Raw genomic sequence first — 25,321 nt, 5'->3', positions numbered from 1 at the left:
AGGTACATTGGACATTCCATCTGAGTATCATAAGGTGCCAAGATTAATCAGAATGACAGATTAGACAAGCCTGGAGCTGGCCTTTCCAGTCACCATTATCTGCTCTTGCGGTGAGGAAAAGATTATTTTTATAGCTCCAGAAAAATTTCTATTAAAGGTAAATTCCTCTTTGTATAATTCCTGGGAAATAGTTTTCCCATCATTTTGTTCAAACCCTGGTCACTTCTTCGGAAGCTTATGCCACAAATGAGCATTCCTAGTGCTCTAAAGATATATCTGAAGTATATGGAGTACACTTGCCAATTGTACACTGTTCATCTCATTCTATCCAAAATGAAAAGGCCTTATTGCCTCAAAATGGCTGCTAGCAAGATGTTGAAATCCTGAACCAGTGGGCATACTAGACATCTGGGAAACTATCCATAAAAGTCTCTAGGGCTACTGGGGAGAAAGTGTCATCAGAGGAAGATTTGCAGTGTAAATTTCCATTCCTCTGCACAGGCATCCTTTGTTCGGAATGTGCTACTGGGTTGGCTCCCACATAATGTCTTGCTTTATAAGGGGGAACTTCCATTCCTATTTATCGTTCTGTTATAATAATAAATAAAATGCTGCTTATCTTCCCCCCCCCCAAACTTCTTTGATTCACTTCTAGTTACTTCCCATTAGTGATGAATGAGGAGAGAAGCTGTGCAAAAGAACGAGAAATTTCTTACCTGATAATTTTTTTTCTGTTAGCAGCTTCCCTCCTCATTCAGACTACCCTGATAGTCTGATAATTGACCACAATACAAATAGAATTTTTTTCTCAAAGGGGAGACTTAAAAATATGATTGTCTTAAGGTTAATTATGACATATCAAGTTATTGTCTTAGTGCTAATAATGGGTTGCTGAAATGTTTCTGTCTCTTTGGAATAACTCTTCTGGTGTCCTGAACCAAACGTTGGAACTTAGGCCTGGAGTCTCCAGCAACAATATTGGACTGCCTCTGAATTTCATAGGTATGTGGGTAGACATTAACCATTAATGATGAATGAGGAAAGAAGCTGCTAATCTAAAGAGAAAACTCAGGTAAGAAATTTCTCATTCTCTAAACTAACTGTTGATCAGATTTCAGGTGTGATGATCTTTGTTTAATTGTCAGTATTATTTCAACCCATGTAGTGCCATAATGCATATACTGGAAGAAGGGGCTAAGCAGACAAAACACTGGGGTATTGTCTTCCTATACTTAAAAATGAAAGATTTAATAGACAGATACTATTAAAATGAATATATGGTATATTTGTACAGTGTACATTAATTTTTGTCTGTGATCCTGAGATCACATTAAGTTTAAAATACCAAGTATGATTCTAGCAAACATATATGGAAAAGTAGTACTGTAACATACATAGAATGATTGTGATACGTTAGAAAAGTGGGTCTAATGCTATGTCTGAAGCAGTAATATTTATGTCATTTATTTTAAGGATATCACAGTTGTGAAGTCAATGAAGAGTCCTCCTTCAGGTGTCAAGCTAGTTATGGAAGCTATATGCATCCTGAAAGGCATCAAATCAGATAAAATTCCAGATCCATCAGGCTCAGGGAAAAAAATAGAGGATTTCTGGGGTCCAGCAAAGAGAGTTCTAGGTGATATAAGATTTCTGCAGTCGCTTCATGAATATGATAAGGACAACATTCCTCCAGCTTACATGGCCATCATCAGGAAACAATATATCTCAAATCCTGAGTTTGTACCAGACAAGATTCGAAATGCTTCCACAGCAGCGGAAGGTCTGTGCAAATGGGTCATAGCCATGGATTCCTATGATAAGTAAGTAAGCATTCATGTAAAAATAAAAACCAAGTGAGTTTAGTCTATTCTAATAATAAGAGGGATTTAAAGTTTGTTGGAAATTCTAACTGGCCTGACATATTCACTGGTAAAGATTATGAGGCAGCTGTTGAAAGGGACATATAGTGTCTGATTTTCAAATGTGAGTACCTTGGATAGGATGAAGGGGGCAATAGCCCATCTCCAGTAAGCAAAGAGTTAATTATGGTTTCTCTTCCCCATCCTTTTGGCACAGGTCTGCAGCAGAAGGGTATTAGAATGCCAGTGGGAAGGAAGGGCTCATCATTTAGTTTCTGAGGACTGGGCTAAACCCCACATTAGAAATTGTTTTGTTTGTATTTGCTTACCCTGATGAAAAAAACCTTGCTGATTTCTGCCATAACTTATTTGTGCTGAGTCGCCCACCAATTTACAGTATCATTATAACACATCCCCAGAGCCTGCATAAATCTATAAAATCCACACTTAAGTGCCTAAACTCAGCCTACAATCTGAAAATAAGTAGCAAAGGCCTGAGATGGAGAAGAATCTTTCTACTAAAGGTAACAAAATTTAATGTACAAGTACATATTCTTCTTCGAGTGTTTGCTCATGTCGATTCCAAGTAGGTATGTGCCGGAAGGTTTTTCCTTTAGCGGTACCCATCGGGTCGGTTTAGGAGCCTTGGAATCATGCCTTCATGGTGCCGTGTATAGGGCCCTGCCGACCTGCCGCCTCTTCAGTTCCTTCTTACAGACTGTGACAGTTGGTCGGAATGCTCGTTCTCTCTTGCTTCAGTAAGCCCTTTCCCTAGGGGTCTTCTGATCATTCCCTATAAATAGTTATAATAGTACTAATTGACTAGATAGTTAGTTTAAATATATATAGTTCTCAGGGTTATCCCCTTCCTACCACCCACCCAACCCCGGCACCGGGGCATGCTTCGGTCTCTAGGGTTTAAACCCTGCACAGCTTGTAATAAACCTATGCCCAGGAGCGACCCTCCCGCTTCTTGCCTGAAGTGTGTGGGGGAATCTCATCAGAAGGACCACTGTAAAATCTGCAGGGGATTCTGCTCCAGGACCCAAAAAGAGAGAGATCAACGGTTGAAAATTCTTCTGGTGGAGGCCGCCCTTTGCCCCCACGCAGAGCTCAATTCGGCCAAAATTATACCTAGCATGTCTGCATCGATGCAGAGCATGCTGGCATCGACAAGGGAGGCCTCAGAGCTAAGAAAGGACTCTGATAGAGACTCTCAGCCCCAGGAGGGCTGTCTGCAGAGGAGCTCAGCTCCTACTCGTGTGTGCAGCACCGCTCCCAATCTCCAGTGCCCCATGAGAAGAAAAAGAAGTCGAACAGGGGGTGCTCACCCACTCCGAAACCAGAGCGAAAGGACTTGAGTGCAGTGCCACTCACACCAGGCCACTCAAGCACTGTACCACCTAGCTTGGCACTGTTGACTCCTGCCCCAACAAGGGGTCGGTTGAGTCCAGTACCAATGGACTCCCCTCTTCAGGAGAACCATGCAGAGGCTTTAGAGCTGCCCTCCATGTCTGAGACATTTGAGGTGGCTGGAGAGCTCATTGGCTTCACAGCACCACCTTCTCCAACCAGGCAAGACCAGGCCCGAGAACACTGGCACCACAAGATCCTTGGCATCATCCCTTAACAAACTGGTTATGGTACCTTGCCGGTCACCGTCACCTCGGCACCACTCCCCGGTGCCTTCCAGGAGCAGACCAGCAATGGTGCCACACCAGTCTCCTGTTTCTCTGCACCGGTCCCCGGCACCGACTGGCACCACTCCTCCATGCTCCTCACATAGTGAATCCTCTCCATTGGACTTGGAGGTGGAATCATACACATCCAGATGGAACCGGCATAGGTCAGAACGGAGGTGCTCGAAGTTAGACATGGGCAGCAACAGCAGTTTACCCGTATGCCCTGGCCCACACAGTGGCAGGTGCCAGTGCAATGGCCTTTTTGGATGCGGTGGGCGTTCCACCAAGCCCAAGGGTCCTATTCCAGGAGGTCAGTATCAGCAAGCTCAGAAATCTATGCACCTCCCCCACCTCCTTCAGTGCAGGACCAGCTGCTCAACGCTGAACCGGTCACCACACCAGAAGAGCTGGCACCATGCTACCCTCTCAGTGAGGAAGGGAAAGAGCACAAGCCGGTTCCTGTTAGGGCCTCATCTTCCTCGTTGCCGGACGAAGTAATCACAGGAACCGCTTCTGCTCCAGTGCTCGAGGACAGCAGTGTCCACCAACAGCTCCTAAAGAGAGTGGCCCAGAACCTGGGGCTTGAGGTTGAGGAAGTTGCCGAGTCCTCGGACCCCATGGTAGACATCCTGGCTCCCTCAGGTCCATCCCAAATTGCCCTGCCACTCATTAAGACAACTCAAGACACCATTAAATTGTTGTGGCAGACCTCTGCCTCTCTGCCCCTGACTGTGAAGAGGACTGAGGGAAAGTATTTTGTGCTGTCTAACGGGTTTGAGCATTTCAATTCTCATCCACCACCAGGCTCTTTAGTGGTGGCTGTGGCAAATGAACACAAGTGATCAGGGCAACAAGGGCCATCTCCAAGAGCTAGGGACGCTAAGAAGCTGGACCTTTTCAGTAGAAAAATTTACTCTACTGGGGGCTCCAGCTTCAGATCTAGAACCATTAGGCACTCCTTAGTAGATATAGCTTTAACTCCTGGGAAGCTATGTTGAAGTTCACAGAGCTGTTGCCCTCTGCGTTCCGGACAGAGTTATCCCAACCTCAAGCCATGGTGGAAGAGGGTAAGTTGGTGGCATGGGCCTCATTACAAGCAGCCCTGGATGTGGCTGACTTGGCTACCCAGATGGCTTCGGCTGTAGCAATGAGGCACAGTTCCTGGCTCCAAGCCTCAGGACTCCCGTATGAGGTCCGGCGACCATTCAGGACCTCCCATTTGAGGGTTCTACTCTTTTATTGGAAAAGACCGACACATGGCTTCACAGCATTAAAGACTCGAGAGCTACCCTCATCTGCATACTCTGGCAACACAAAGGAAACATTTCAGACCTCAACCTAGGCCTCATTTTTACCAGTCCCAGAACAGGCAGGATTACTCTGGGAGGTGCAACAAGAACCATAGGAGGAGGCCTCCTCCTTCATCTTCTCAGGGCTCTGGACAGGCAAAGCAATCTTCTGGCCCCAAACAAGCATTTTGAGGGTGTGCCCGAGGGTGAAACACCAATTCAGGATCCGGATCCTTCCCCTCCTTATTTTTCAGACTGCTTATCCCATTTCTACCCTGCGTGGGCCCAGATTACGTCAGACCACTGGGTGTTCCACACGGTAGAACTGGAATATTTTCTCCAGTTCTCCCTCCCATCCCCCTTCAAGGACCCCTCTCATGAGCAACTTCTAATGCAGAAGGTGCAGATGCTCCTAAGAACCAGGACAGTAGGGAAAGTTCCTCAGGAACTAAGGAGCAAGGGATTCTACTCCTATTATTTCCTAATCCCGAAAGCCCAGGATGGTCTCAGACCCATTTTGGACCTCCGAAACCTCAACAGGCTCATGAAGAGATTGAAGTTCTACATGGTCTCCTTGGCCTCCATTATCCCCTCACTGGGGGACTGGTATGCCATCCTCAACTTGAAGGACATGTACTTTAATATTTTGGTAGCCCCATCCCACAAAAGATTCCTCGGTTTCATAGTGAACCACGCTCACTATCAGTTTACAGTCCTCCCCTTCGGCCTGTGAGTGGCACCTCAGGTGTTCACCAAGTTCATGGCAGTCGTGGCCGCTTTCCTGAAAAAGCGGCAGGTGCAGGAGTTTCCGTACCTTTACGACTGACTTGTCAAGGGCCACTCCAGAGCACAGGTGGAGGCACATGTAAACTTGATAAGGTCAACTTTCGACTGATTGGGCCTATTGCTGAATGTGCAAAAATCAACCCTATCCCCCCTCAGAGGATAGAGTTCATAAGAGCGTTGTTAGATTTGAGACAAGCCAGGGCATTCCAACCAGAATCATGGTTCCAGATGCTTTGCAACATTATAGAGGGTCTCAGACGATACCCTACCGCCATGGCATGGAATTGCTTGAAGCTCCTTGGACACATGGTTGCCTGTACGTATGTAGTACAGCATGCCAGAGTGAGGCTCAGGCCCATCCAGGCTTGGTTAGCATTAGTGTATCGGCCAAGCAAGGACAGCTTGGATAAGATGCTTTCCCTGGTGGTGCTTGAGGCTTTCATATGGTGGCTCAACCCACAAGCCATGTGCACAGGAATATCTTTCTCCAGGCCACAACCCTGGTCATGGGTGCGTCAGTGGTGGGGTGGGGAGCACATCTAGGAAGGCTCAGAACTCAGGGCCTATGGTCCCAAGCAGAACTCACGTTCCACATCAATGTCAGGGAGCTGAGAGCAGTTTGTCTAGCCTGCCAGACCTTCCAAGCCCATCCGAAGGGGAGATGTATATCAGTCATGACAGACAATACAACAGCGGTGTTTGATATAAACAGACAGGGTGGAGCACGCTCCTCTCCCCTGTGCCAGGAAGCCCTCAAGCTGTCGGACTTCTGCATAACACATCTGGAGGCAACCTACCTCCCAGGTTCTCTGAATGAGTTGGCAGACCATCTCAGCAGATCCTGTGACAACCACGAGTGGTCCATTCGCACGGACATTGTGAACAACATCTTCCAACTGTGGGGAGTTCCCCAGATAGATTTGTTCACAACGAGGCACAACTGGAAGTGTCTGCAGTTCTTCTCCTTCCTGAATAAAGCCCGGGCTCAATCACGGATGCATTCCTCCTTCCCTGGAAGGGCCATCTCTTCTATGCATTTCAACCCATTCCAGACATTCACAAGGTGCTGCGCAAAGTGAGGAGAGACGGATGTTCTGTGATATAAATAGCTCCAGCCTGGCCCTATCAACACTGGTACACCATGCTCCTGGAACTGTCAGTGGAAGCTCTGGTCACCCTGCCTCTGCTCCCAGACCTGATCACCCACGATCACGGCCACCTTCAGAATCCCAACCTCAAGTCTTTCCACCTCACAGCTTGGAAGTTTCTTGGCTAAACCCATTGGAGCTCACTTGCTCAGGTCCTGTTAGAGAGGTCCTTCTTGGCAGTAGGAAGCCATCCACTAGGGTCACCTACTTAGCTAAGTGGAAGAGATTTGTGATTTGGTCATTACAGAAGCACACTTCTTTTCTGCGCTAATCAGTACCCTTTATCTTGGACTGTCTCTTGCACCTGAAGCAGCAAGGTCTCTCGGTGTCCTCAATAAAGGTTCACCTGGCTGCCATGTCTGCATTTCACCCAGTGGTTGCCAGCTGATCAGTCTTCACTAACCCGATGGTCGGCCAATTTTGCTAAAGGACTTGACAGATTGACAACAACCGATCTCTGCACGGGACTTCAACCTGGTGCTTTCCAGACTAATGGCCCCCCCTTTGAGCCCCTAGTGACATGCTTACTATTCTGTCATGGAAAGTGGCATTTCTGGTGACAATCACTTCAGTTAGGAGGGTGTCTGAGCTTAAATCCCTAACAGCCGAACCTCCTTACACAATCTTCTGTAAGGACAAGGTGCATCATCCAGCCTTTCTTCCTAAGGTCATCTCTCAGTTTCATGCCAATCAGGACATTTTTCTCCCATTTTTTTACTCTAAAGCCACATCCTAACAGCCGGGAACAAAAGTTCCGTTCTCTGGACATTCGGCAGGCATTGGCCTTTTATATCGAATGGACGAAGCCATTTTGGAAATCAAACCGACTATTTGTCACAGTATGAATGGCTTCCAATGTCTTCACAAAGAATTTAATCATGGATCACATTCTATATCGGCGCGTGCTATGATTTGGCAAAGATAACTGTCCCTGCACTGACAGCGCACTCCACAAGGGTGCAGGCCTTCTCGGTGGCATTCCTGGTGCAGGTCCCAATCCAGGAGATCTGCAGAGCTCTAGTCCACACCTTCACTTCTCACTATTCCATTACTCAGCAGGCCAGGGACAATGTTGCATTTGGCAAAGCAGTGCTTCAATCAGTGAATCCATGAACTCTGCCCACACCTTCATGGTACTGCTTGGGAGTAACCTACTTGGAATCGACATGAGCAAGCACTCAAAGAAGAAAAAACAGTTACCTGTCTTTCATAACTGATGTTCTTCGAGATGTGTTGCTCATTTCCATTCCAAGACCTGCCTACCTACCCCTCTGTCGGAGTAATCCAGCAAGAAGGAACTGAAGAGGTGGCAGGTTGGCAGGGCCCTATATACGGAGCCAAGAAGGTGCAACTTCAGGGAGTGCCTAAACCAACCAGATGGATACCGCTAGGGGAAAAACCTTCCAGCAACTGTGCAGGCGGCCCGCACACATCTACTTGGAATCAACAAGAGCAACACATCTTGAAGAACAACAGTTATGAAAGGTAGGTAACTTTTTTTTTTACTGAAGCTTCCTATCAGAGTGTGACATTCCCCAGGGTATAATCTGGACTGTTGAACAGCTGTGTCCCCTCAGTTCCCCAGCCTTGGGTGCCTTTTCTCTGCTTCTCTGGGTGGTCTGCTCACACACAGCCTCCAGCATGTAAATTACTCCCAGCAAAACTATATGAGATCTATGGTCAGCCACTCTTGAATTATACTGAAAAGCAAAGCCAGAATATTCCCAATCTCAGACTTTCCTCCAGAAATGTGGGTCTTACTGCCCAGTCTTCTGGACAAGATAAGCTCATATAAAGGCCGTCATTTTGGTAATAGAACATGATATGCACAAATCCTGTTATCTCAAATGGAGTTTCCTCAAACACACTGGTTTAGATCAAACAATAAAAAAAGTTTATTAACTACAGAAAGATAGATTTTAAGTCATTACAAGTAATGAGGCATAAAAGTCAGAATTGGTTACAAGAAAATAAAAGCAAAATGCAACGAATACCTAACTTAACAAGCTAAGTGAATTCAAAGCAAAAATCTGTCTCACCACACACTTCAGTAGTCTTACTGGCTTAATTCCTTTCAGACAGGATCCCTCCCTCAGTCCAAAGCTATTTCTTTGTTCCTCAGGTGTTGTGGCTGCTGTGGGTAGAAAGAAAGGGAGGAATAACTTGGGACGTCTGTTCCCCATTCTTATACTTTGAGAATCATCCTCTTCGTTGAGAATCATCTCCAGCTGGGGTTGAGGAGACAGAAAGTCTGTGGGGATGGGAACCTCCAGCTGTTTCTTTGCCAAGATGTAAATTTCTCACTCACACCCTTTTTCCTGCCGAGGAATGGCCACTTTACCAGGTGTTGGTCCATTTGATTTTGTTGACACCTGGCTGAGACATCAGTTTGCCTTTTATCTCTGAGGAGCTGGTTTGTGGCTGCTTTTCTTGAAACATGTCTCAGTAATGTCATACAGTAGAATTTTATAACTTTATATATAAGATTTGCCACACGTATTTTACCAGGCCAATAATGATCAACAAATTATGAGTTTTCAAGTGATACCTCCCAAGGCATTCTTTATACAAAATGTGTGATAGTTTTATAAAAGGAGTGACCATAGGGGTGCAGACTGTAACACCAAGGAACAGCTGTATCCGTCATAAATGTCTGCAGACAGATTGCAGGTTAGCTCAAACGAAGACAAAAAAACAGTGGGCCAGGTCCTGAGCTTGTGGTATGTAATGGGGGTATGCTTCTTTACACCAACTGAGGATCTGACTTTGTATGATTTTGAGTGGAATAGTTGTAAAAATATCACCTACTACTGTCTAGCCATTACTTGAAAATACATGCATCACTTGTTCATTTTTATTTCATTTTGCAATTGTCCATTGTTTTTTAAAATTATAGGGCCATATTTACAGTAGTCTTCAAGCTAATGCACAAAATACACAAAAATGTGTGTGCAATTATTTTCAATCCTCAAAAAAAGGCTTATCCCTGCAGATAGATCCGAATGTGTGAAAAGCAGATAAAAACTATCAGCTTTAGTTGTGTACACAAATATCTATTTGCATGTGTAAAACACCTGTGAATATAATCTTATAAATGCAAAATATTTTTTCAGGCACAAAATCTATAGTGGCTTTTAAAAAATTGGCTCAATGTGTCTAATATTTGTAGGTGTATATCGCCTCAGTCATCTCATATTTTGGATGTATGATGAACGTATTTTTGCTGTTTTTTTTAAAAAATATTGCCGGTTATTCCAGGAAATATTGCAAAAATTGTTCTGTCAGTTGATGCTGTTTTAGCCAATCAAGATTGACAAAAATAGAAGCATGTAATGAAATCTACAGTAGTAGACATTTAAAAAGTTAACATTTTCTGACAAACTGTAATTTGGTATACTGCATTTTTCTCTAATTTGGCACACGTTGGGGTTTTAATGGCAACCCTGATGTGAGTATATATGCATAGGTATCGAGATATATTCATACACAGTATAATTGTGATAAATTTAATTTACTAATTTATTTTATTTAGAGTGGCAAAAGTTGTTGCCCCCAAAAAGATAAAGCTAAATCAGGCTGAAGGGGAATTGAAGATTGCCATGGATGGTCTGAGAAAAAAACAAGCAGCCCTAAAGGAAGTTCAGGACAAATTGGCTATACTCCAACAAACTTTGGAATCAAAGAAGCAAGAGAAGGCTGATCTGGAGAATCAGGTATATAATACACATCAATAAAACTATTGCTAATACTGGGGCATTGAAAAAGTTGTTTAAAAATAAGGGGTTTTGCCCATCACATTTCTGCTTTTAACCTTCAACCCTGCCAAAGCTTAAATAAACCCCCCAGTTTTAGGCTACCATCATTTTTGTTCACTCTCATATGGTTATTAAACCATAGTGTAGGTATGGCATGGAGAATAAGTATGTGATAATTATGAGAATCATAAATGCAAAATATCACATGATATTATATCCCGTATATCTCCAATCATATGTGACTTGAGAATGCAGACCGAAATACAGAAATGAAAACATCAGGTGATCCAGAAAGGAAATCATTAGGTGATAATTTTTTCAACATTGCCCTGGCAATTTTACTTTACATTAACCTGGACTGACCACGTCTAGACTGGGGTGAGTGTAGTTAACTATTCATAGTTATTCAGGATTGCCAGTTAATGTCATATGTGGTTTTTGTGAATTCATTGCTTGTCCACTAATATCACTAAACAGCCATCAGATATAGAAACTGGTAATGTTTAGAATCAGTACCCTTTTGTCTAGTAAGACCAAATTCTAAAGCTTGGTTTCTTTCCCTTTTCAGTAATTCAGTACTTTACAAAATAATGTGTCCTCCCTTTAAAAAAGATTACAAGCATATTTTTAAACAACAGAGCAAAAGTTCTTCTTCAAGTAGATATAGCAATATATTCCATTTAGGTGTACGTATGCCCAGCACACTGAAGCCATATCTATAGGGGCAGCACTCACACCTTGTGGCCGTACCCCCTCCTGTCACTATATAAGGATGGCACTGCCCTGACTCCCCTCAGTTCCTTCTGACTGCCCGTGGCTAGAGTCAGAGCTCGGTGTGGTGTTTTCACCTCAAGTTTTCAGTCTCCGTTTTCTGAGGGTTTTTTTGTTTGTTTGTTTTCCTCTAGATCAGGGGTCGGCAACCTTTCAGAAGTGGTGTGCTGAGTCTTCAATTATTCACTTAAATTTAAGGTTTCGTGTGCCAGTAATACATCTTAATGTTTTTTAGAAGTCTCTCTCTATAAGTCTATATATTATATAAATAAACTATTGTCATATGTAAGGTAAACAAGGTTTTCAAAATGTTTAAGAAGCTTTATTTAAAATTAAATTAAAATGCTGATCTTACGTCGTTGGCCCACTCAGCCTGCTGCCAGCCTGGGGTTCCGTTCACCTAGGCTGGCAGCAGGCTGAGTGGGGCCTGCAGCGGGACCCTGGCTGGCAAGGGGCTGGCAGCCAGAACCCCAGGCCGGCAGCCAGAACCCCAGACCGGCAGCGGGCTGAGTGGGGCCGGCGGCCGGGACCCCAGACTGTCAGTGGGCTGAGCAGCTCAGCCCGCTGCCACTCAACCTGCTGCCAGTCTGGGGTTCAGTCCATGGCTCCTGCCAGCCAGGGTTCTGGCTGCTGGCCCCACTCAGCCCGCTGCCGGTCTGGGATCCCGGCCCTGCCCACGTAGAGTGGGTACCTACCTTCTCCCTGGTTCTAGCCCATTCTCTTCCTCTCTGTCTGCACTGAGCTGAGGGTGGGAGTGCACTGAGCACAGGGCTGGGGATGAAGGAGCAGGCTTGGGGTTGGGGTGCAGGGTCTGGCCAAGAGCTAGAATGAGGGAGGGGGCTCAGGGTTGGGGCAAGAGGTTTGGGTTTGGAGTGCTTACCTGGACAGCTCCCATTTGGTGCGAGGAGTGCAGGTGGGAATGTGGGGTGGTGGGGAAGGTGCAGGAGTTCCTGTTTGGTGCTCAATGTGGGGGTGGGAATGTGGGGGGTGCAAGAGTCAGGACATGGGGTGTGAGGGGGCTGGGTATGTGTGGGGGTACTGGAGTCAGGGCTGGGGTCGTGGGGGGATGCAGGGGTCAGGACAGGAGGCTGGGGTGTGTGGGGCGTGCAGGGGTCAGGGCAGAAGGCTGGGGTATGTAAGGGGAGTGCAGGGATCAGGGCAGAGGGCTGGGTGTGTGGGGGGTGCAGGGATCAGGGCAGAGGGCTGGGGTGTGTGTGGGGCGGTGTAAGCGTCAGGGCAGAGGGCTGAGGTCGTGGGCTGGGGTCATGGGGGTGCTCCCAGCCCCCGCCCAGAGTGGCTCACGGCAGGGGGCTGGAGGGGATATGCCCTGATTCCATCCCCCTTACTCAAGGCCCAGTCCCCACTTCTTCTCCGCCTCCTTCCCGGAGCAGGGAGCGCGCTGCGGCTCAGCTTCTCTCCCTCCCTCGCAAGGGCCATCAGCTGATCGGTGGCAGGGAGATGAGGAGGGGCAGGAATGCAGCACGCTGGGGGAAGAGGCGGGGGAGGGGGGAGCTTTCCTTCTCTGCAGCAGCAGCCGGCAGGACCAAGCTTCTTCATCCGGCCGGTGGGGGGAGGTGGGAGGAGGCAGAGAAGAGTGGGCCGGGGCGGGCAGGATTTTTAATGGCATGCTGCGGCCTGCCAGGGTCCTGGCCTGGGTTCGGCAACGGGCTGAGCGGGGCCGGCAGCTGGGACCCGGCAGGCAGCAGCCTGCCATTAAAAATCGGCTCGCGTTCCGTCTTTGGCACATGTGCCATAGGTTGCCAACCCCTGCTCTAGATATTCGTTAGTTAGAAGCATATTAGGTTTAGTTTAGTGTTAGAGTAGTTGACTGCCCTGTGTGATGTCCTCACCACGGTTCAACCATTGTCTGTTGTGTGTGGGATGGGGCATCCCTAGTAGTGATCCCCACACAAGGTGCTTGTTGTGTCTTGGTGAGGAACACATTAAGAGTCGTGCTTAATCTGTAAGTCATTCTAGAAGAGGATTCAGGTGGCAAGAGACTTCTGGCTGAAGCAGCACCTTCTGGAGCAGGCCATGAGGCTTGCTTCAGTACTGAGACACTTGTCTGATCGGCGATTGTCTTTGGAACTGACAAGTGTTGTCGCTCCATGTTCTGACCCTGCTGTCTCCCGCAAGAGGAAGAGAAGTCATTTCCTCTTCTCTGGTGCAGCGAGGAAGAGGTCCCAAAAACTAATTGGAACTGTTCCAGGCATTGGAGAGATTCTTCCTCATATTTTAAGAGGAGGCACCATACACCTTCCTTGTATGTGGAAGTACTGGTCTGGTCTGGATGGTCTGTCTAACCACTTTCCAGTACTGCACTGAGATCAGCAGGGGCCCATAAGGACAAACAGTCCAAAAGGATGGACTTGATGGGGAGGAAGATTTATACCTCCTCTTCCCTGCAGATGCACATTGCAAACCAGAAGGTGTTGCCCTCTAAATACGCTTTATTAATTGGATGGCCACATCTAAGTTTGTGGACAATTTCCAGACGCCTCTAGGGAAGAGTTTAAGGCGTTTGTTGCAGAAGGCTATATGGTAGCCAAGACTCTGTTACAGTTAGCTCTGAATGTGGCAGGGGCCTTGGCCAGAATTCTGGCAGCAGTTGTGACTATGTGCAGGGCCTCATGGCTGTAGAATTTGGATATTGTGCCCAATGTGCAGCAGATGATTGGGGACTTATCTTGATGATAAGATTTTGTCTTTGAAAAGGACTGACAAGACCCTGCACTCTTTTAAGGATTCCTGAGCTACTTTGTTTATACTGAGCTGTACAAAGACCCCACTGTAGTGGTCAACAGCAACAGCAGTGATGCCACTCGCAGCATTTCTTTGGGCAGTTCCCCTTTCCTGTAAGGCAGAAGGACTACCCCATGAAGTGGCGTAGATCACAGAGGTAAAATCCCTCTGGTTCTGGATTTAACCAGCAGGCTCATCCTCCCCCATCATTCAGCAAGCACCCATTTTGACTTGTGTGTCCTGGGCAGTGATTCAGTGGTGACGTCCCCATCTTTGTTCCCCCCCATTCAGGGACGGGCTGGCTTGTTTTTACAGGTTTCAGAGTAACAGCCGTGTTAGTCTGTCTTTGCAAAAAGAAAAGGAGTACTTGTGGCACCTTAGAGACTAACCAATTTGTTTGAGCATGAGCTTTCGTGAGCTACAGCTCACTTCATCGGATGCATACCGTGGAAACTGCAGTAGACATTATATACACACAGAGACCATGAAACAACACCCCCTCCCATCCCATTGTCCAGCTGGTAATAGCTTATCTAAAGTGATCATCAAGTTGGGCCATTTCCAGCACAAATCCAGGTTTTCTCACCCTCCACCCCCCCACACACAAACTCACTCTCCTGCTGGTAATAGCCCATCCAAAGTGACTTGATTATCATACACATTGTGAAGAGAGTGGTCACTTTGGATGGGCTATTACCAGCAGGAGAGTGAGTTTGTGTGGGGGCGGGCAGAGGGTGAGAAAACCTGGGTTTGTGCTGGAAATGGCCCAACTTGATGATCACTTTAGATAAGCTATTACCAGCAGGACAATGGGGTGGGAGGGGGTATTGTTTCATGGTCTCTGTGTGTATATAATGTCTATTGCAGTTTCCATGGTATGCATCCGATGAAGTGAGCTGTAGCTCACGAAAGCTCATGCTCAAATAAATTGGTTAGTCTCTAAGGTGCCACAAGTACTCCTTTTCTTGTTTTTACAGTGTTTGCGACTCAGTTACCGTAGACAGGTGGGTCCGAAACACCTCCAGATTAGGTTATGCCATACTATTCTTCTCCATCCCTCCTCCCCATCTCCTACCGCATCTCACTTCAGGAGCCCTCTCATGAGACACTGCTCTTCAAGCAGGTTCAGTCTCTACTGGCTTTGGGGACTGTAGAGGAAGTTCCACTGAAGCACTGGGGACAGGGATTCTACTCCCGCTATTTCCTGGTTCCCAAACCCAAGGGAGGGTTGAGACCTATTCTTGGTCTCCTTGACCTCAACAAATTCATCAGATACATGAGATTCTGGATGGTCACACGAGCAACTCTTCCCCTGCATTAAATCATAATAGCTAGTTTGCTGCCTTGGACCTTCAGGAATCAGGATGTTTATTTCCATGTATCAAGTCTCCTGACCCACAGGAGATTTCTCCAATTTGTCATGGCAGACTGGCACTATCAGGTCACCGTGCTCCCTTTTGTCTTCCACTCCCTGGTACCAAGTGCATGATTGTAGTGACAGCGTACCTCAGGAAGAAGGGAATTCATATCTTCCCATATCTGGACAATTGGTTACTATGGGAAAAGTCCAGATAAGTCCTCTGTCATGTACAGTTCATGTTGCACTTACAAGACCATCTATGTCTTATCCTAAACAATAGAAAGTCAACACTAGTCCCAAATCAAAGAATCAAGTTCATTGGGATCCTGATAGACTCTATGAGTTTGAGAGTATTTCTGCTGACTGACTGATTCTATGTGATTCACTACCTATGTCTGGAAATGCAGTGTCAGCCCTCAGCCACAGTCTGCGTATGCCTGAGGCTGCTAGGTCATGTGGCTGCATTAGGGTGACCAGACAGGAAGTGTGAAAAATTGGGATGGGGATGGGGGGAGTAATAGAAAAAAGAAAAAGACCCCAAAATCGGTATTGTCCCTATAAAATCGGGACATCTGGTCACCCTAGGCTGTATGCACACAGATAGTCCAATTTGACAGATTGTGCCTCTACAAATGTGGCAGAAGTTGGTCTATCGTCTGAATTGTCATCTCTTGGACACACCGTCTGACTTCCTCCACTGATCTTGGACTCCTTATGGCAGTGGTTCTCAACTCTGGTCCACTGCTTGTTCAGGGAAAGCCCCTGGTGGGCTGGGCCAGTTTGTTTACCTGCTGCGTCTGCAGGTTCGGCCGATCGCGGCGCCCACTGGCCGCGGTTCACCACTCCAGGCCAATGGGGGCTGCAGAAAGGGGCGCAGGCCGAGGGATGTGCTGGCCACTCTTCCCGCAGCCCCCATTGGCCTGGAGCAGTGAACCGCGGCCAGTGGGATCTGCGATTGGCTGAAACTGCGGACGTGGCAGGTAAACAAACCAGCCCGGCGCGCCAGAGTTGAGAACCACTGCCTTATGGTGATGGACGGTTCAGGGCAATGTGTCCAGAGTATGCCCTCTGCTTGGTCTGCAGCAATTAGGACTTTTGTCACTGATGCCTCCTTAATAGGTTGGGGAGCTCACCTGGAGTTGCTGAACGTTCAAACCCTGTGGGCAGAACAGGAAACTTCTCTTAATATTAATGTCCTGGAAGTTTGTGTCATCTACAGTGCCTGACAGGCCCTTCGAGATCATGTCAGGGACTCAGGACTTCACTGACAATATTACCATGATGTATTATGTGAACAGACATGGGGAGCATACTCCAAAGTGCTGTGTCAAGAGGCAGTCAGGGTCTGGCAGTTTTGTACTGGGGAAAACATTACCCCTGTGGCTGATCATTCACCTGGGATCCAAAATCATCTATCAGATTCCCTCAGCAGAAATTTCACCCTGAACCATGATTAGTCTCTGAAGCCCATAGGAAGGAACAATGAGTTGCACACATACAAAATGGGAAATGACTGCCTAGGAAGGAGTACTGTAGAAAAGGATCTGGGGGTCATAGTGGATCACAAGCTAAATATGCATCAACAGTATAACACTGTTGCAAAAAAAGAAAACATCATTCTGGGATGTATTAGCAGGAGTATTGTAAGCAAGACACAATAAGTAATTCTTCCATTCTTCTTTGAGTGCCAGTCCCTATGTGGATTCCAAACATGGGTGTGCATGTGCTGTAGCCAGAACTGTTCATAGCAGTGTCCATTGATCCATGTGTAACATCATGCATTGGCCATGAGGCTTAGAGAGGCTGTGCGAGTTAACATCACTCCAGTTCCTTCTTACTGGTGCATGACCAGAGCTGGAATCCCCTGTTCTTCTGTGCTCTTAGCCACCTAAGAGTACTATGTTCAAACCTTTCATTGTATATATTTTCTTACCTAGTTAGTTAGTTGTCCGTTATTCATCATAGTTAGGTTCTCTCCGTGGATTTTCCCTCTGGGGACTTCTCCTACCTTCTGGCACAGGCACTATGCCCTGTCAAGCCGGCTTAAAAACCTGTGCCTCATGCCTTCATTCCTCAGTGAGCAACGAACACACCCATTGCCTGTACTGCCTGTGTGATGCCCACATAGGTTCCTGCTGCTCCATCTGCTGCTCATTCCCATCGCAGACTTGAGCAGCTTCTGAACTTCACTTCTGTAATTTTTTAATAGAGGAGGCAATGCGCCCTCATACGCAACTGGACTCGGTTCTGACAGAACTACTGGAGCAGCGTCCATCACTGGCAGCGAGCACCTCACCGGGGTTCCTCACGTGCGGCACTGCCACATCCACCTAAGCCCCAACACATGCACAAGAAGCATGGGCACAAAGGCGTCTCCCTGATGGGGACCGCCTCAAAACTCAGCATTATCTCCCTGAGCTGTGATAGGTAGGGTAAGAAGTTGCGCTTCACCACAGAAGATTCATCTTCGTCTTCGGTTCTGGTCCTGAAGAGAGCGCGCATGGAGCACTACTCCAAACGCTGTTGCTCACCATCAGCCCCACCTTCTATCCCAAAATCGGGGCCTTCTACTTCACTCCTAGCACCATCAACTCCACCGGGACCCTTGGGCTTGACTCACGTGGTTCCACATACTCTGAGCTGTTTATCACCTTTGATACCGTTGGCACAGCTGATGTTACCCTTTGCAGGCATTCCACCATGCACTGGACCTCCGACTGGCTCCAGACTTCTTTCTCCAGCCAATGAACTCCTTGTCTTCCATCATTCTCTGCTGGCTATGGTGATGGACAAACCCCTTTTTCTCATCGACCATCTTCCTGCTCCACGCCTGGCACTGACGGTCCCACCAGTGCCAATGGCTCCTCCTTTCCCGGACCCTTCAGAGTCTGACTGGTCTTCCAACCTGGACATGGCCCTTTCCCCAACTCGCTCTTATACAGCCCAGGCCCTCAACACCAGCCTTATCCTCCAGACTATGGTCTTGCAGCTGATCTATGTTCCAGTACCCATGTGTACTTCTGATGCATGGCGACCCCTACTCCTGGCCTTGCTGGCCTTCAGGGGACACCTACCATCATCACGATATGCATCATCTACTCAGCTCATCTCCTGCTCCTACCACCACCCTTTGGACATTCCTGCTCCATCGGCCCTGGCTGCACCATCAGAGCCAACCATCCCTACAGGCGCTTTGTCGTCACCGGACAGTGTCCTTATTCCGCCTTCCCTCTCACCATCAGATGACCACGCAGAGTACCAGTTCCTGCTCGGTCGCATGGATACTATTCTCAGTCTTCTGGTGGAAGATATTCAGGACCCCAGCACCAATTCCTGGACATCCTTCAACCTCCTGGACCCCCTTGTACAGCCTTACCCATCCACAGTACAGCTGGGCCAGGCAGTGTGGCACACGCCACCATCTTCCATCCTACACCAAAAAGGGAAGAACATTGGTATTTCATTCCCTCTGAGGGCACTGATTTTATTTTTACCCACCCACCACCTAACTCGCTGAACGTGCCCATCAAGAACATTTCAAATCTACCCCCTGTGACTGTGCTGCCAAGAAACTAGACTTCATGGGTCGCAAGGTTTATTCATCAGCAGGATTACAGTTCCGTATTGCCAGCTACCAGGTTGTTTTGCCAAATACGACTTCCTGTCCTACTCTAAGCTGGCAGACTTCCAAGACTGTCTCCCATCAGACTGACAGCAGGAGTTCCAGCACCTGCTAGATGAGAGCAAACTGGTAGTCGAGGTTGCTCTCCAGGCCATGGTTGATGCAGCAGACACCGCGTTTCACTCCTTGCCATCAGCATAGTTCTCCGCCATGACTCTTGGCTCCAGTCTAGCAGCTTACCCAAAGTGGTCCAGATGACCCTCAAGAACTTCCCTTTCGATTTTAACAAATTATTCAGTAACAAAACTGATGAGTCCTTTCACTCCCTTAAGGAATCCCGAGCTACTCTCCCTTCTCTGGGCATCTATACTCCAACCCCCACCTGCTGACACCACCATCCATCCTTCCACCCTTGCCCTCAGACCACTACTATGAACTGTTCCGGCTCCAGCACATGGCATGCATGCACATTCGCATTTGGAATCCAGATATGACATTGTAAACAAGTTGATAGGACATTGTAAACAACTTGAATTGGGAGCTGGTGGGGATTCTGCAGAGTCCCAACCCCCCACAGTTGAGAAGTGAATGTAAAAGAATTGAATTAAATTATTATTAAATCATACCTTTTGTTAAAGTAGAAAAATACTTTAAAAGACTACTTGATTAAAAAAACAACCTAGAATGTGAATTCATAAGGATGTTTTATGAGAGAAGGAACATGAGTGCTGGGTCACTTCCTCAAATATTGATATTTTCTATATCACATACAAAGTTATTAGGAGTTCAATCATAGAATCATAGAATATTAGGGTTGGAAGAGACCTCAGGAGGTCATCTAGTCCAATCCCCTGCTCAAAGCAGGACCAACACCAACTAAATCATCCCAGCCAAGTCTTTGTCAAGCCAGGCCTTAAAAACCTCTAAGGATGGAGATTCCACCACTTCCCTAGGTAACCCATTTCAGTGTTTCACTACCCTCCTAGTGAAACAGTGTTTCCTAATATCCAACCTAGACCTCCCCCACTGCAACTTGAGACCATTGCTTCTTATTCTGTCATCTGCCACCACTGAGAACAGCCTAGCTCCATCCTCTTTGGAACCCCCCTTCAGGTAATTGAAGGCTGCTATCAAATCCCTCCTCACTCTTCTCTTCTGCAGACTAAATAACCCCAGTTCCCTCAGCCTCTCCTCGTAAGACATGTGCCTCAGCCCCCTAATCATTTTTGTTGCCCTCCACTGGATTCTCTCCAATTTGTCCACATCCTTTCTGTAGTGGGGGGGACCAAAAGTGTATGCAGTACTCCAGGTGTGGCCTCATCAGTGCCAAATAGAGAGGAATAATCACTTCCCTCAATCTGCTGGCAGTGCTCCTACTAATACAGCCCAATATGCCATTGGTCTTCTGGCAACAAGGGCACGCTGCTGACTAATATCCAGCTTCTCATCCACTGTAATCCTCAAGTCCTTTTCTGCAGAACTGCTGCTTAGCCAGTCGGTCCCCAGCCTGTAGTGGTGCATGGGATTTTTCTTTCCTAAGTGAAGAACTCTGTACTTGTCCTTGTTGAACCTCATCAGATGTCTTTTGGCCCAATCCTCCAATTTGTCTAGGTCACTCTGGACCCTATCTCTACCCTCCAACATATCTACCTCTCCCCCCATCTCAGTGTCATCTGCGAATTTGCTGAGGGTGCAACTAATCCCATCATCCAGATCATTAATAAAGATGTTGAACAAAACCGGCCTCAGGACCGACCCCTGGGGCACTCCACTTGATATTGGCTGCCAACTAGACATCGAGTTGTTGATCACTAGCCGTTGAGTCCGACAATCTAGCTAGCTTTCTGTCCACCTTATAGTCCATTCATCCAATCAATACTACTTTAACTTGCTGGCAAGAATACTGTGGGAGACCGTATCAAAAGCTTTGTTAAAGTCAAGATATATCGCATCCACCGCTTTCCCCATATCCACAGAGCCCGTTATCTCATCACAGAAGGCAATCGGGTTGGTCAGGCATGACTTGTCCTTGGTGAACCCAAGTTGACGGTTCATGATCACCTTCCTCTCCTCCAAGTGCTTCAAAATGGATTCCTTGAGGACCTGCTCCATGATTTTGCCGGGGACTGAAGTGAGGCTTACCGGACTGTAGTTCCCCTGGTTCTCTTTTTTCCCTTTTTAAAATATGGGTACTATATTTGCCTTTTTCCAATTGTCCGGGACCTCCCCCGATCGCCACGAATTTTCAGAGATCATAACCAATGGCTGTGCAATCACATTAGCCAACTCCCTCAGCGCCCTTGTATGCATTAGATTTGGACCCATGGTCTTGTGCACATCCAGCTTTTCTAAATCATCCTTTAACCTATTCTTTCACCACTGAGGGCTGCTCACCTACTCACCATGCTGTGTTGCCCATTGCAGCATTCTGAGAGCTGCCCTAGTCTGTGAAGACAGAGGCAAAAAAAGCATTGAGTACTTCAGCTTTTTCCACATCATCTGTCACTAGGTTGCCTCCCCCATTCAGTAAGGGTCCCACACTTTCCCTGACCTTCGTCTTGTTGCTAGCATATCTGTAGAAACCCTTCTTGTTACCCTTCACATCCCTTGCTAGCTGCAACTCCAATTGTGCCTTGGCCTTCCTGATTACACCCCTGTATGCTCTAGCAATATTTTTATACTCCTCCCTAGTCATCTGTCCAAATTTCTACTTCTTGTAAGCTTCCTTTTTGAGTTTAAGCTCACCAAAGATTTCACTCTTAAGCCAAGCTGGTCACCTGCCATATTTGCTATTCTTTCTGCACTTCGGGATGGTTTGTTCCTGCTCCCTCAATAAGGCTTCTTTAAAATACAGTCAGCTCTCCTGGACTCCTTGCCCCTCATATTATCCTCCCAGGGGATCCCGCCCATTAGTTCCCTAAGGGAGTCAAAGTCTGCTTTTCTGAAGTCCAGGGTCCGTATTTTGCTACTCTCCTTTCTTCCTTTTTTCAGGATCCTGAACTCAACCATCTCATGGTCACTGCTGCCTAGGTTGCCACCCACTTCTACTTCCCCTACCAATTCTTCCCTGTTTGTAAGCAGCAGGTTAAGAGGAGCATTTGTACCAGGAAGTTGTCCCCAACACTCTCCAAAAACTTCCTGGATTGTCTGTGCACTGCTGTATTGCTTTCCCAGCAGATGTCAGTGTGATTGAAGTACCCCATTAGAACCAGGGCCTGTGATCTGGAGACTTCAGTTAGTTGTCCAAAGAAAGCCTCGTCTACCTCATCCTTCTGATCCGGTGGTCTATAGCACACGCCCACCACAACATCACCCTTGTTGCTCTCGCCTCTAAACTTAACCCAAAGACTCTCAACAGGCTTTTCTCCAGTTTCAAACTGGAGCTCTGAGCAATCATACCACTCTCTTACATACAATACAACTCCTCCACCTTTCCTCCTGTACCAGTCCTTCATGAACAGTTTATACCCCTCCATGACAGTGCTCCAGTCATGTGAACTGCCCCACCAAGTTTCTGTTATTCCAATCACATTATAGTTCCTTGATTGTGCCAGGACTTCCAATTCTTCCTGCTTGTTTCCCAGGCTTCTTGCATTCATGTACATGCACCTAAAAAAACTAGCCAATTGCCCTACTTTCTCAGTATGAATCAGGAGGCTTCCCATCTTGTACCCTTTGCCTTGTGTTTCCTCCCGGTATCCCACTCCCCCACTTACCTCTGGGATTAGGTCACCATCCCCCGGTGAACCTAGTTTAAAGCCTCCTCACTAGGTTAGCAAGCCTGCCTGCGAAGATGCTCTTCCCTCTCTTTGTTAGGTGAATCCCATCTCTTCCTAGCAATCCTTCTTTCCGGAACAACATCCCATGGTCGAAAAATCCAAAGCCCTCTCTCCCACTGCACCTGTGTAACCACACATTCACCTCCACAATTCAATGGTCCCTACCAGGGCCTTTTCCTTCAACAGGGAGGATGGACGAGAACATGACTTGCGCCTCAAACTTCCTTTATCCTTCTTCCCAGAGCCATGTAGTCTGTTCATCATATGACGTAAATCAAAACATGTAAATAATCCACAGCACAAGTGCTGCCATTATATGCAATTTATTTTTTGTTTTTGAGGTTGACCTGTGCAGCAAAAAGCTACAGAGAGCAGAACAATTGATTGGAGGCCTTGGTGGTGAGAAAACGCGCTGGAGCCAGACTGCTCTGGAGCTGGGGAAGCAGTACATCAATTTGACTGGAGATATCCTCATTTCTTCAGGAATTGTGGCTTACCTGGGAGCCTTCACATCCAGCTATAGACAAGTAATGAATACAGTGTTTTATCTAAATGGTTTTGTATTAAACCAACCAAACATTTTTTTCTCCTGCTAAAATATTTAGATTTTTAAAAACATGTTTTAATTGACTTCAAAAATTGACTTCAAAAATTTCAAGAATAGAAAAAACAGGTTTTTCTTTGTGTGTGTGTGTGTGTGTGCGTGCGCATGTGTATAAGGCTTTGAACTTCACTTAGAAGAACTCAGGGGAACTCTTCATTCATATTTCTCTACTATTTGCTAACAACATTAATTGTAAAATACCTGAACCTTGTGGCTGGTTTTCTCAAATGTCTGTAAAGTGACTGCAAGTAACTTTATGCCTCATGGCCTTGATTTGCTACCATTCTAGTCAATGCCTGAATTCACACTGAGTTCTGTGGGAGCAGGAGCAGGTCCTATGTCTGCAGAATCACTGGTCAGCAACTAGAGTGTAAATGTATTTAAAGTGTAATAATTCTTTAGAAAAAGGAGAAGCAGGGAAATAAAGTAGACTTAATATCATAATCAATTTGTATGTTTAATTCCCATTGACATAAATGGAAGTTGTGTGTGTAAAATAACTACAGGATTAGGACCTGACGTCAAAATTTTCAACTAGCTGCTCATTTTGGATGCCTAATTTGATGCACTTTTGCTCTTATGTTCAGATTTGCTGAACAGCTGGATCTCTCATTGGCTTCAGCTGAAGAAATGATTGCTCAACATGGCTGAAAATCAAGCCCAGGTTGTCACAAGTTGGGCACCCAAAAATAGAGGCATCTAAAATCAATGACCACTTTTGAAAATTGAGTCTAACGTTTGAGCCTAAATCTTTTTTTCCTTATCTCCACTTAACTACTTTTACTGTCTTATCTTCCCTTATCTTTCTTTCTTTAGAAAATTCTGTAAGATCTCCCAAACTTTATTTTTTTCATCATTTCCACATTTTGACATTATTCTTTTAGTGTTTTACTTTGCAAGAGCTTATTTTGCCTACAGTTTTTTCCTGTTCCCAATTACTGAATTTTGAGAGAATGTAATTGTGTATTGGATGAAAGCAGCCATTTATCAGACATATATAGTATGGCTAGGTATCAGATCTTTGGTAAAAGATTATTGGGGTTCTGAAAAGTGGTGATTGGGGGATCCTGCCTGCCAGTCTGGACAAGCAAAGGCAATTTTATTCTTATTCGTTTAGCAATAACTAAACTTTACTGGTTTTACTCAAGAAATTTAGTTTAGTGTAGCCTTATGGAGCTGGTGGTGGGAACTCATTGTCTGATATGAAACTAAAGTGTTTCCTTCTTTGTATAACAGTAACTGTGACCTCCTGACAACTATTTTTTATTTTAATATATATACGGCCTCTTTGTCGTTGTCTGTGTTATCATTATGTATTCATTCAGTGGCTGTTTCAGCCTTTCCTGAGACTCTGGATAGTACTTTCACATTTGCTCATTTTGCAGTTTCTCATTCTCTCAGGAAGCTAATTCCTTTATTTCCTTCAGTTTTTCAAAGAACAAAGCTTTTATTTCTTTTTGGCACCTTGGTTTTGAATGAAGTACTAGAGCTTTCAGTTGACATCTCTGTGAATGTTCTCTATCCCCTGAGAATCATTTCTAAATTTGTGATGGCTGTTGCCTTGGAAAGGAACATGAATAAACTTCAGGCTTTGATGTTCACTCTTTTGTTTAGAGTGCTGTGTTTTGTAAGCACAATAAAATGCTTTGGCCTAATCCAAAGCTTTCAGTCAAGGTTGTGTCTCAATTCCATGTGAAACAGTCCGTTTGTTTTAGGTTATATCAGGGGTCGGCAACCTTTCAGAAGTGGTGTGCCGAGTCTTCATTTATTCACTCTAATTTAAGGTTTCACATGCCAATAATACATTTTAACGTTTTTAGAAGGATTCTTTCTATAAGTCTTTAATATATAACTAAACTATTGTTGTATGTAAAGTAAATAAGGTTTTAAAAATGTTTAAGAAGCTTCATTTAAATTAAATTAA

The 25,321-nt window shown here is 46.0% G+C and overlaps 1 protein-coding gene across 5 annotated transcripts in view; it reads left to right on the top strand.

Moving 5' to 3' along the window:
• DNAH7 (dynein axonemal heavy chain 7) overlaps nt 1-25,321 on the top strand; it is a 285,097-nt gene that overhangs the window by 193,842 nt on the left and 65,934 nt on the right. For all 5 annotated transcript variants that reach the window (XM_048868445.2, XM_075118030.1, XM_075118029.1 and 2 more), the window contains 3 exons: nt 1,474-1,820; nt 10,297-10,477; nt 23,135-23,320. In XM_048868445.2, the coding sequence (XP_048724402.1) occupies nt 1,474-1,820; nt 10,297-10,477; nt 23,135-23,320 (714 nt within the window). The remainder of the gene's footprint in view (nt 1-1,473; nt 1,821-10,296; nt 10,478-23,134; nt 23,321-25,321) is intronic.

Source organism: Caretta caretta, chromosome 11 (genome assembly GCF_965140235.1).
Source record: "Caretta caretta isolate rCarCar2 chromosome 11, rCarCar1.hap1, whole genome shotgun sequence".
NCBI lineage: Eukaryota > Metazoa > Chordata > Testudines > Cheloniidae > Caretta > Caretta caretta.
The sequence above is the reverse complement of the archived record's forward strand: the minus strand, read 5'-3'. Positions and strand labels throughout refer to the sequence as shown.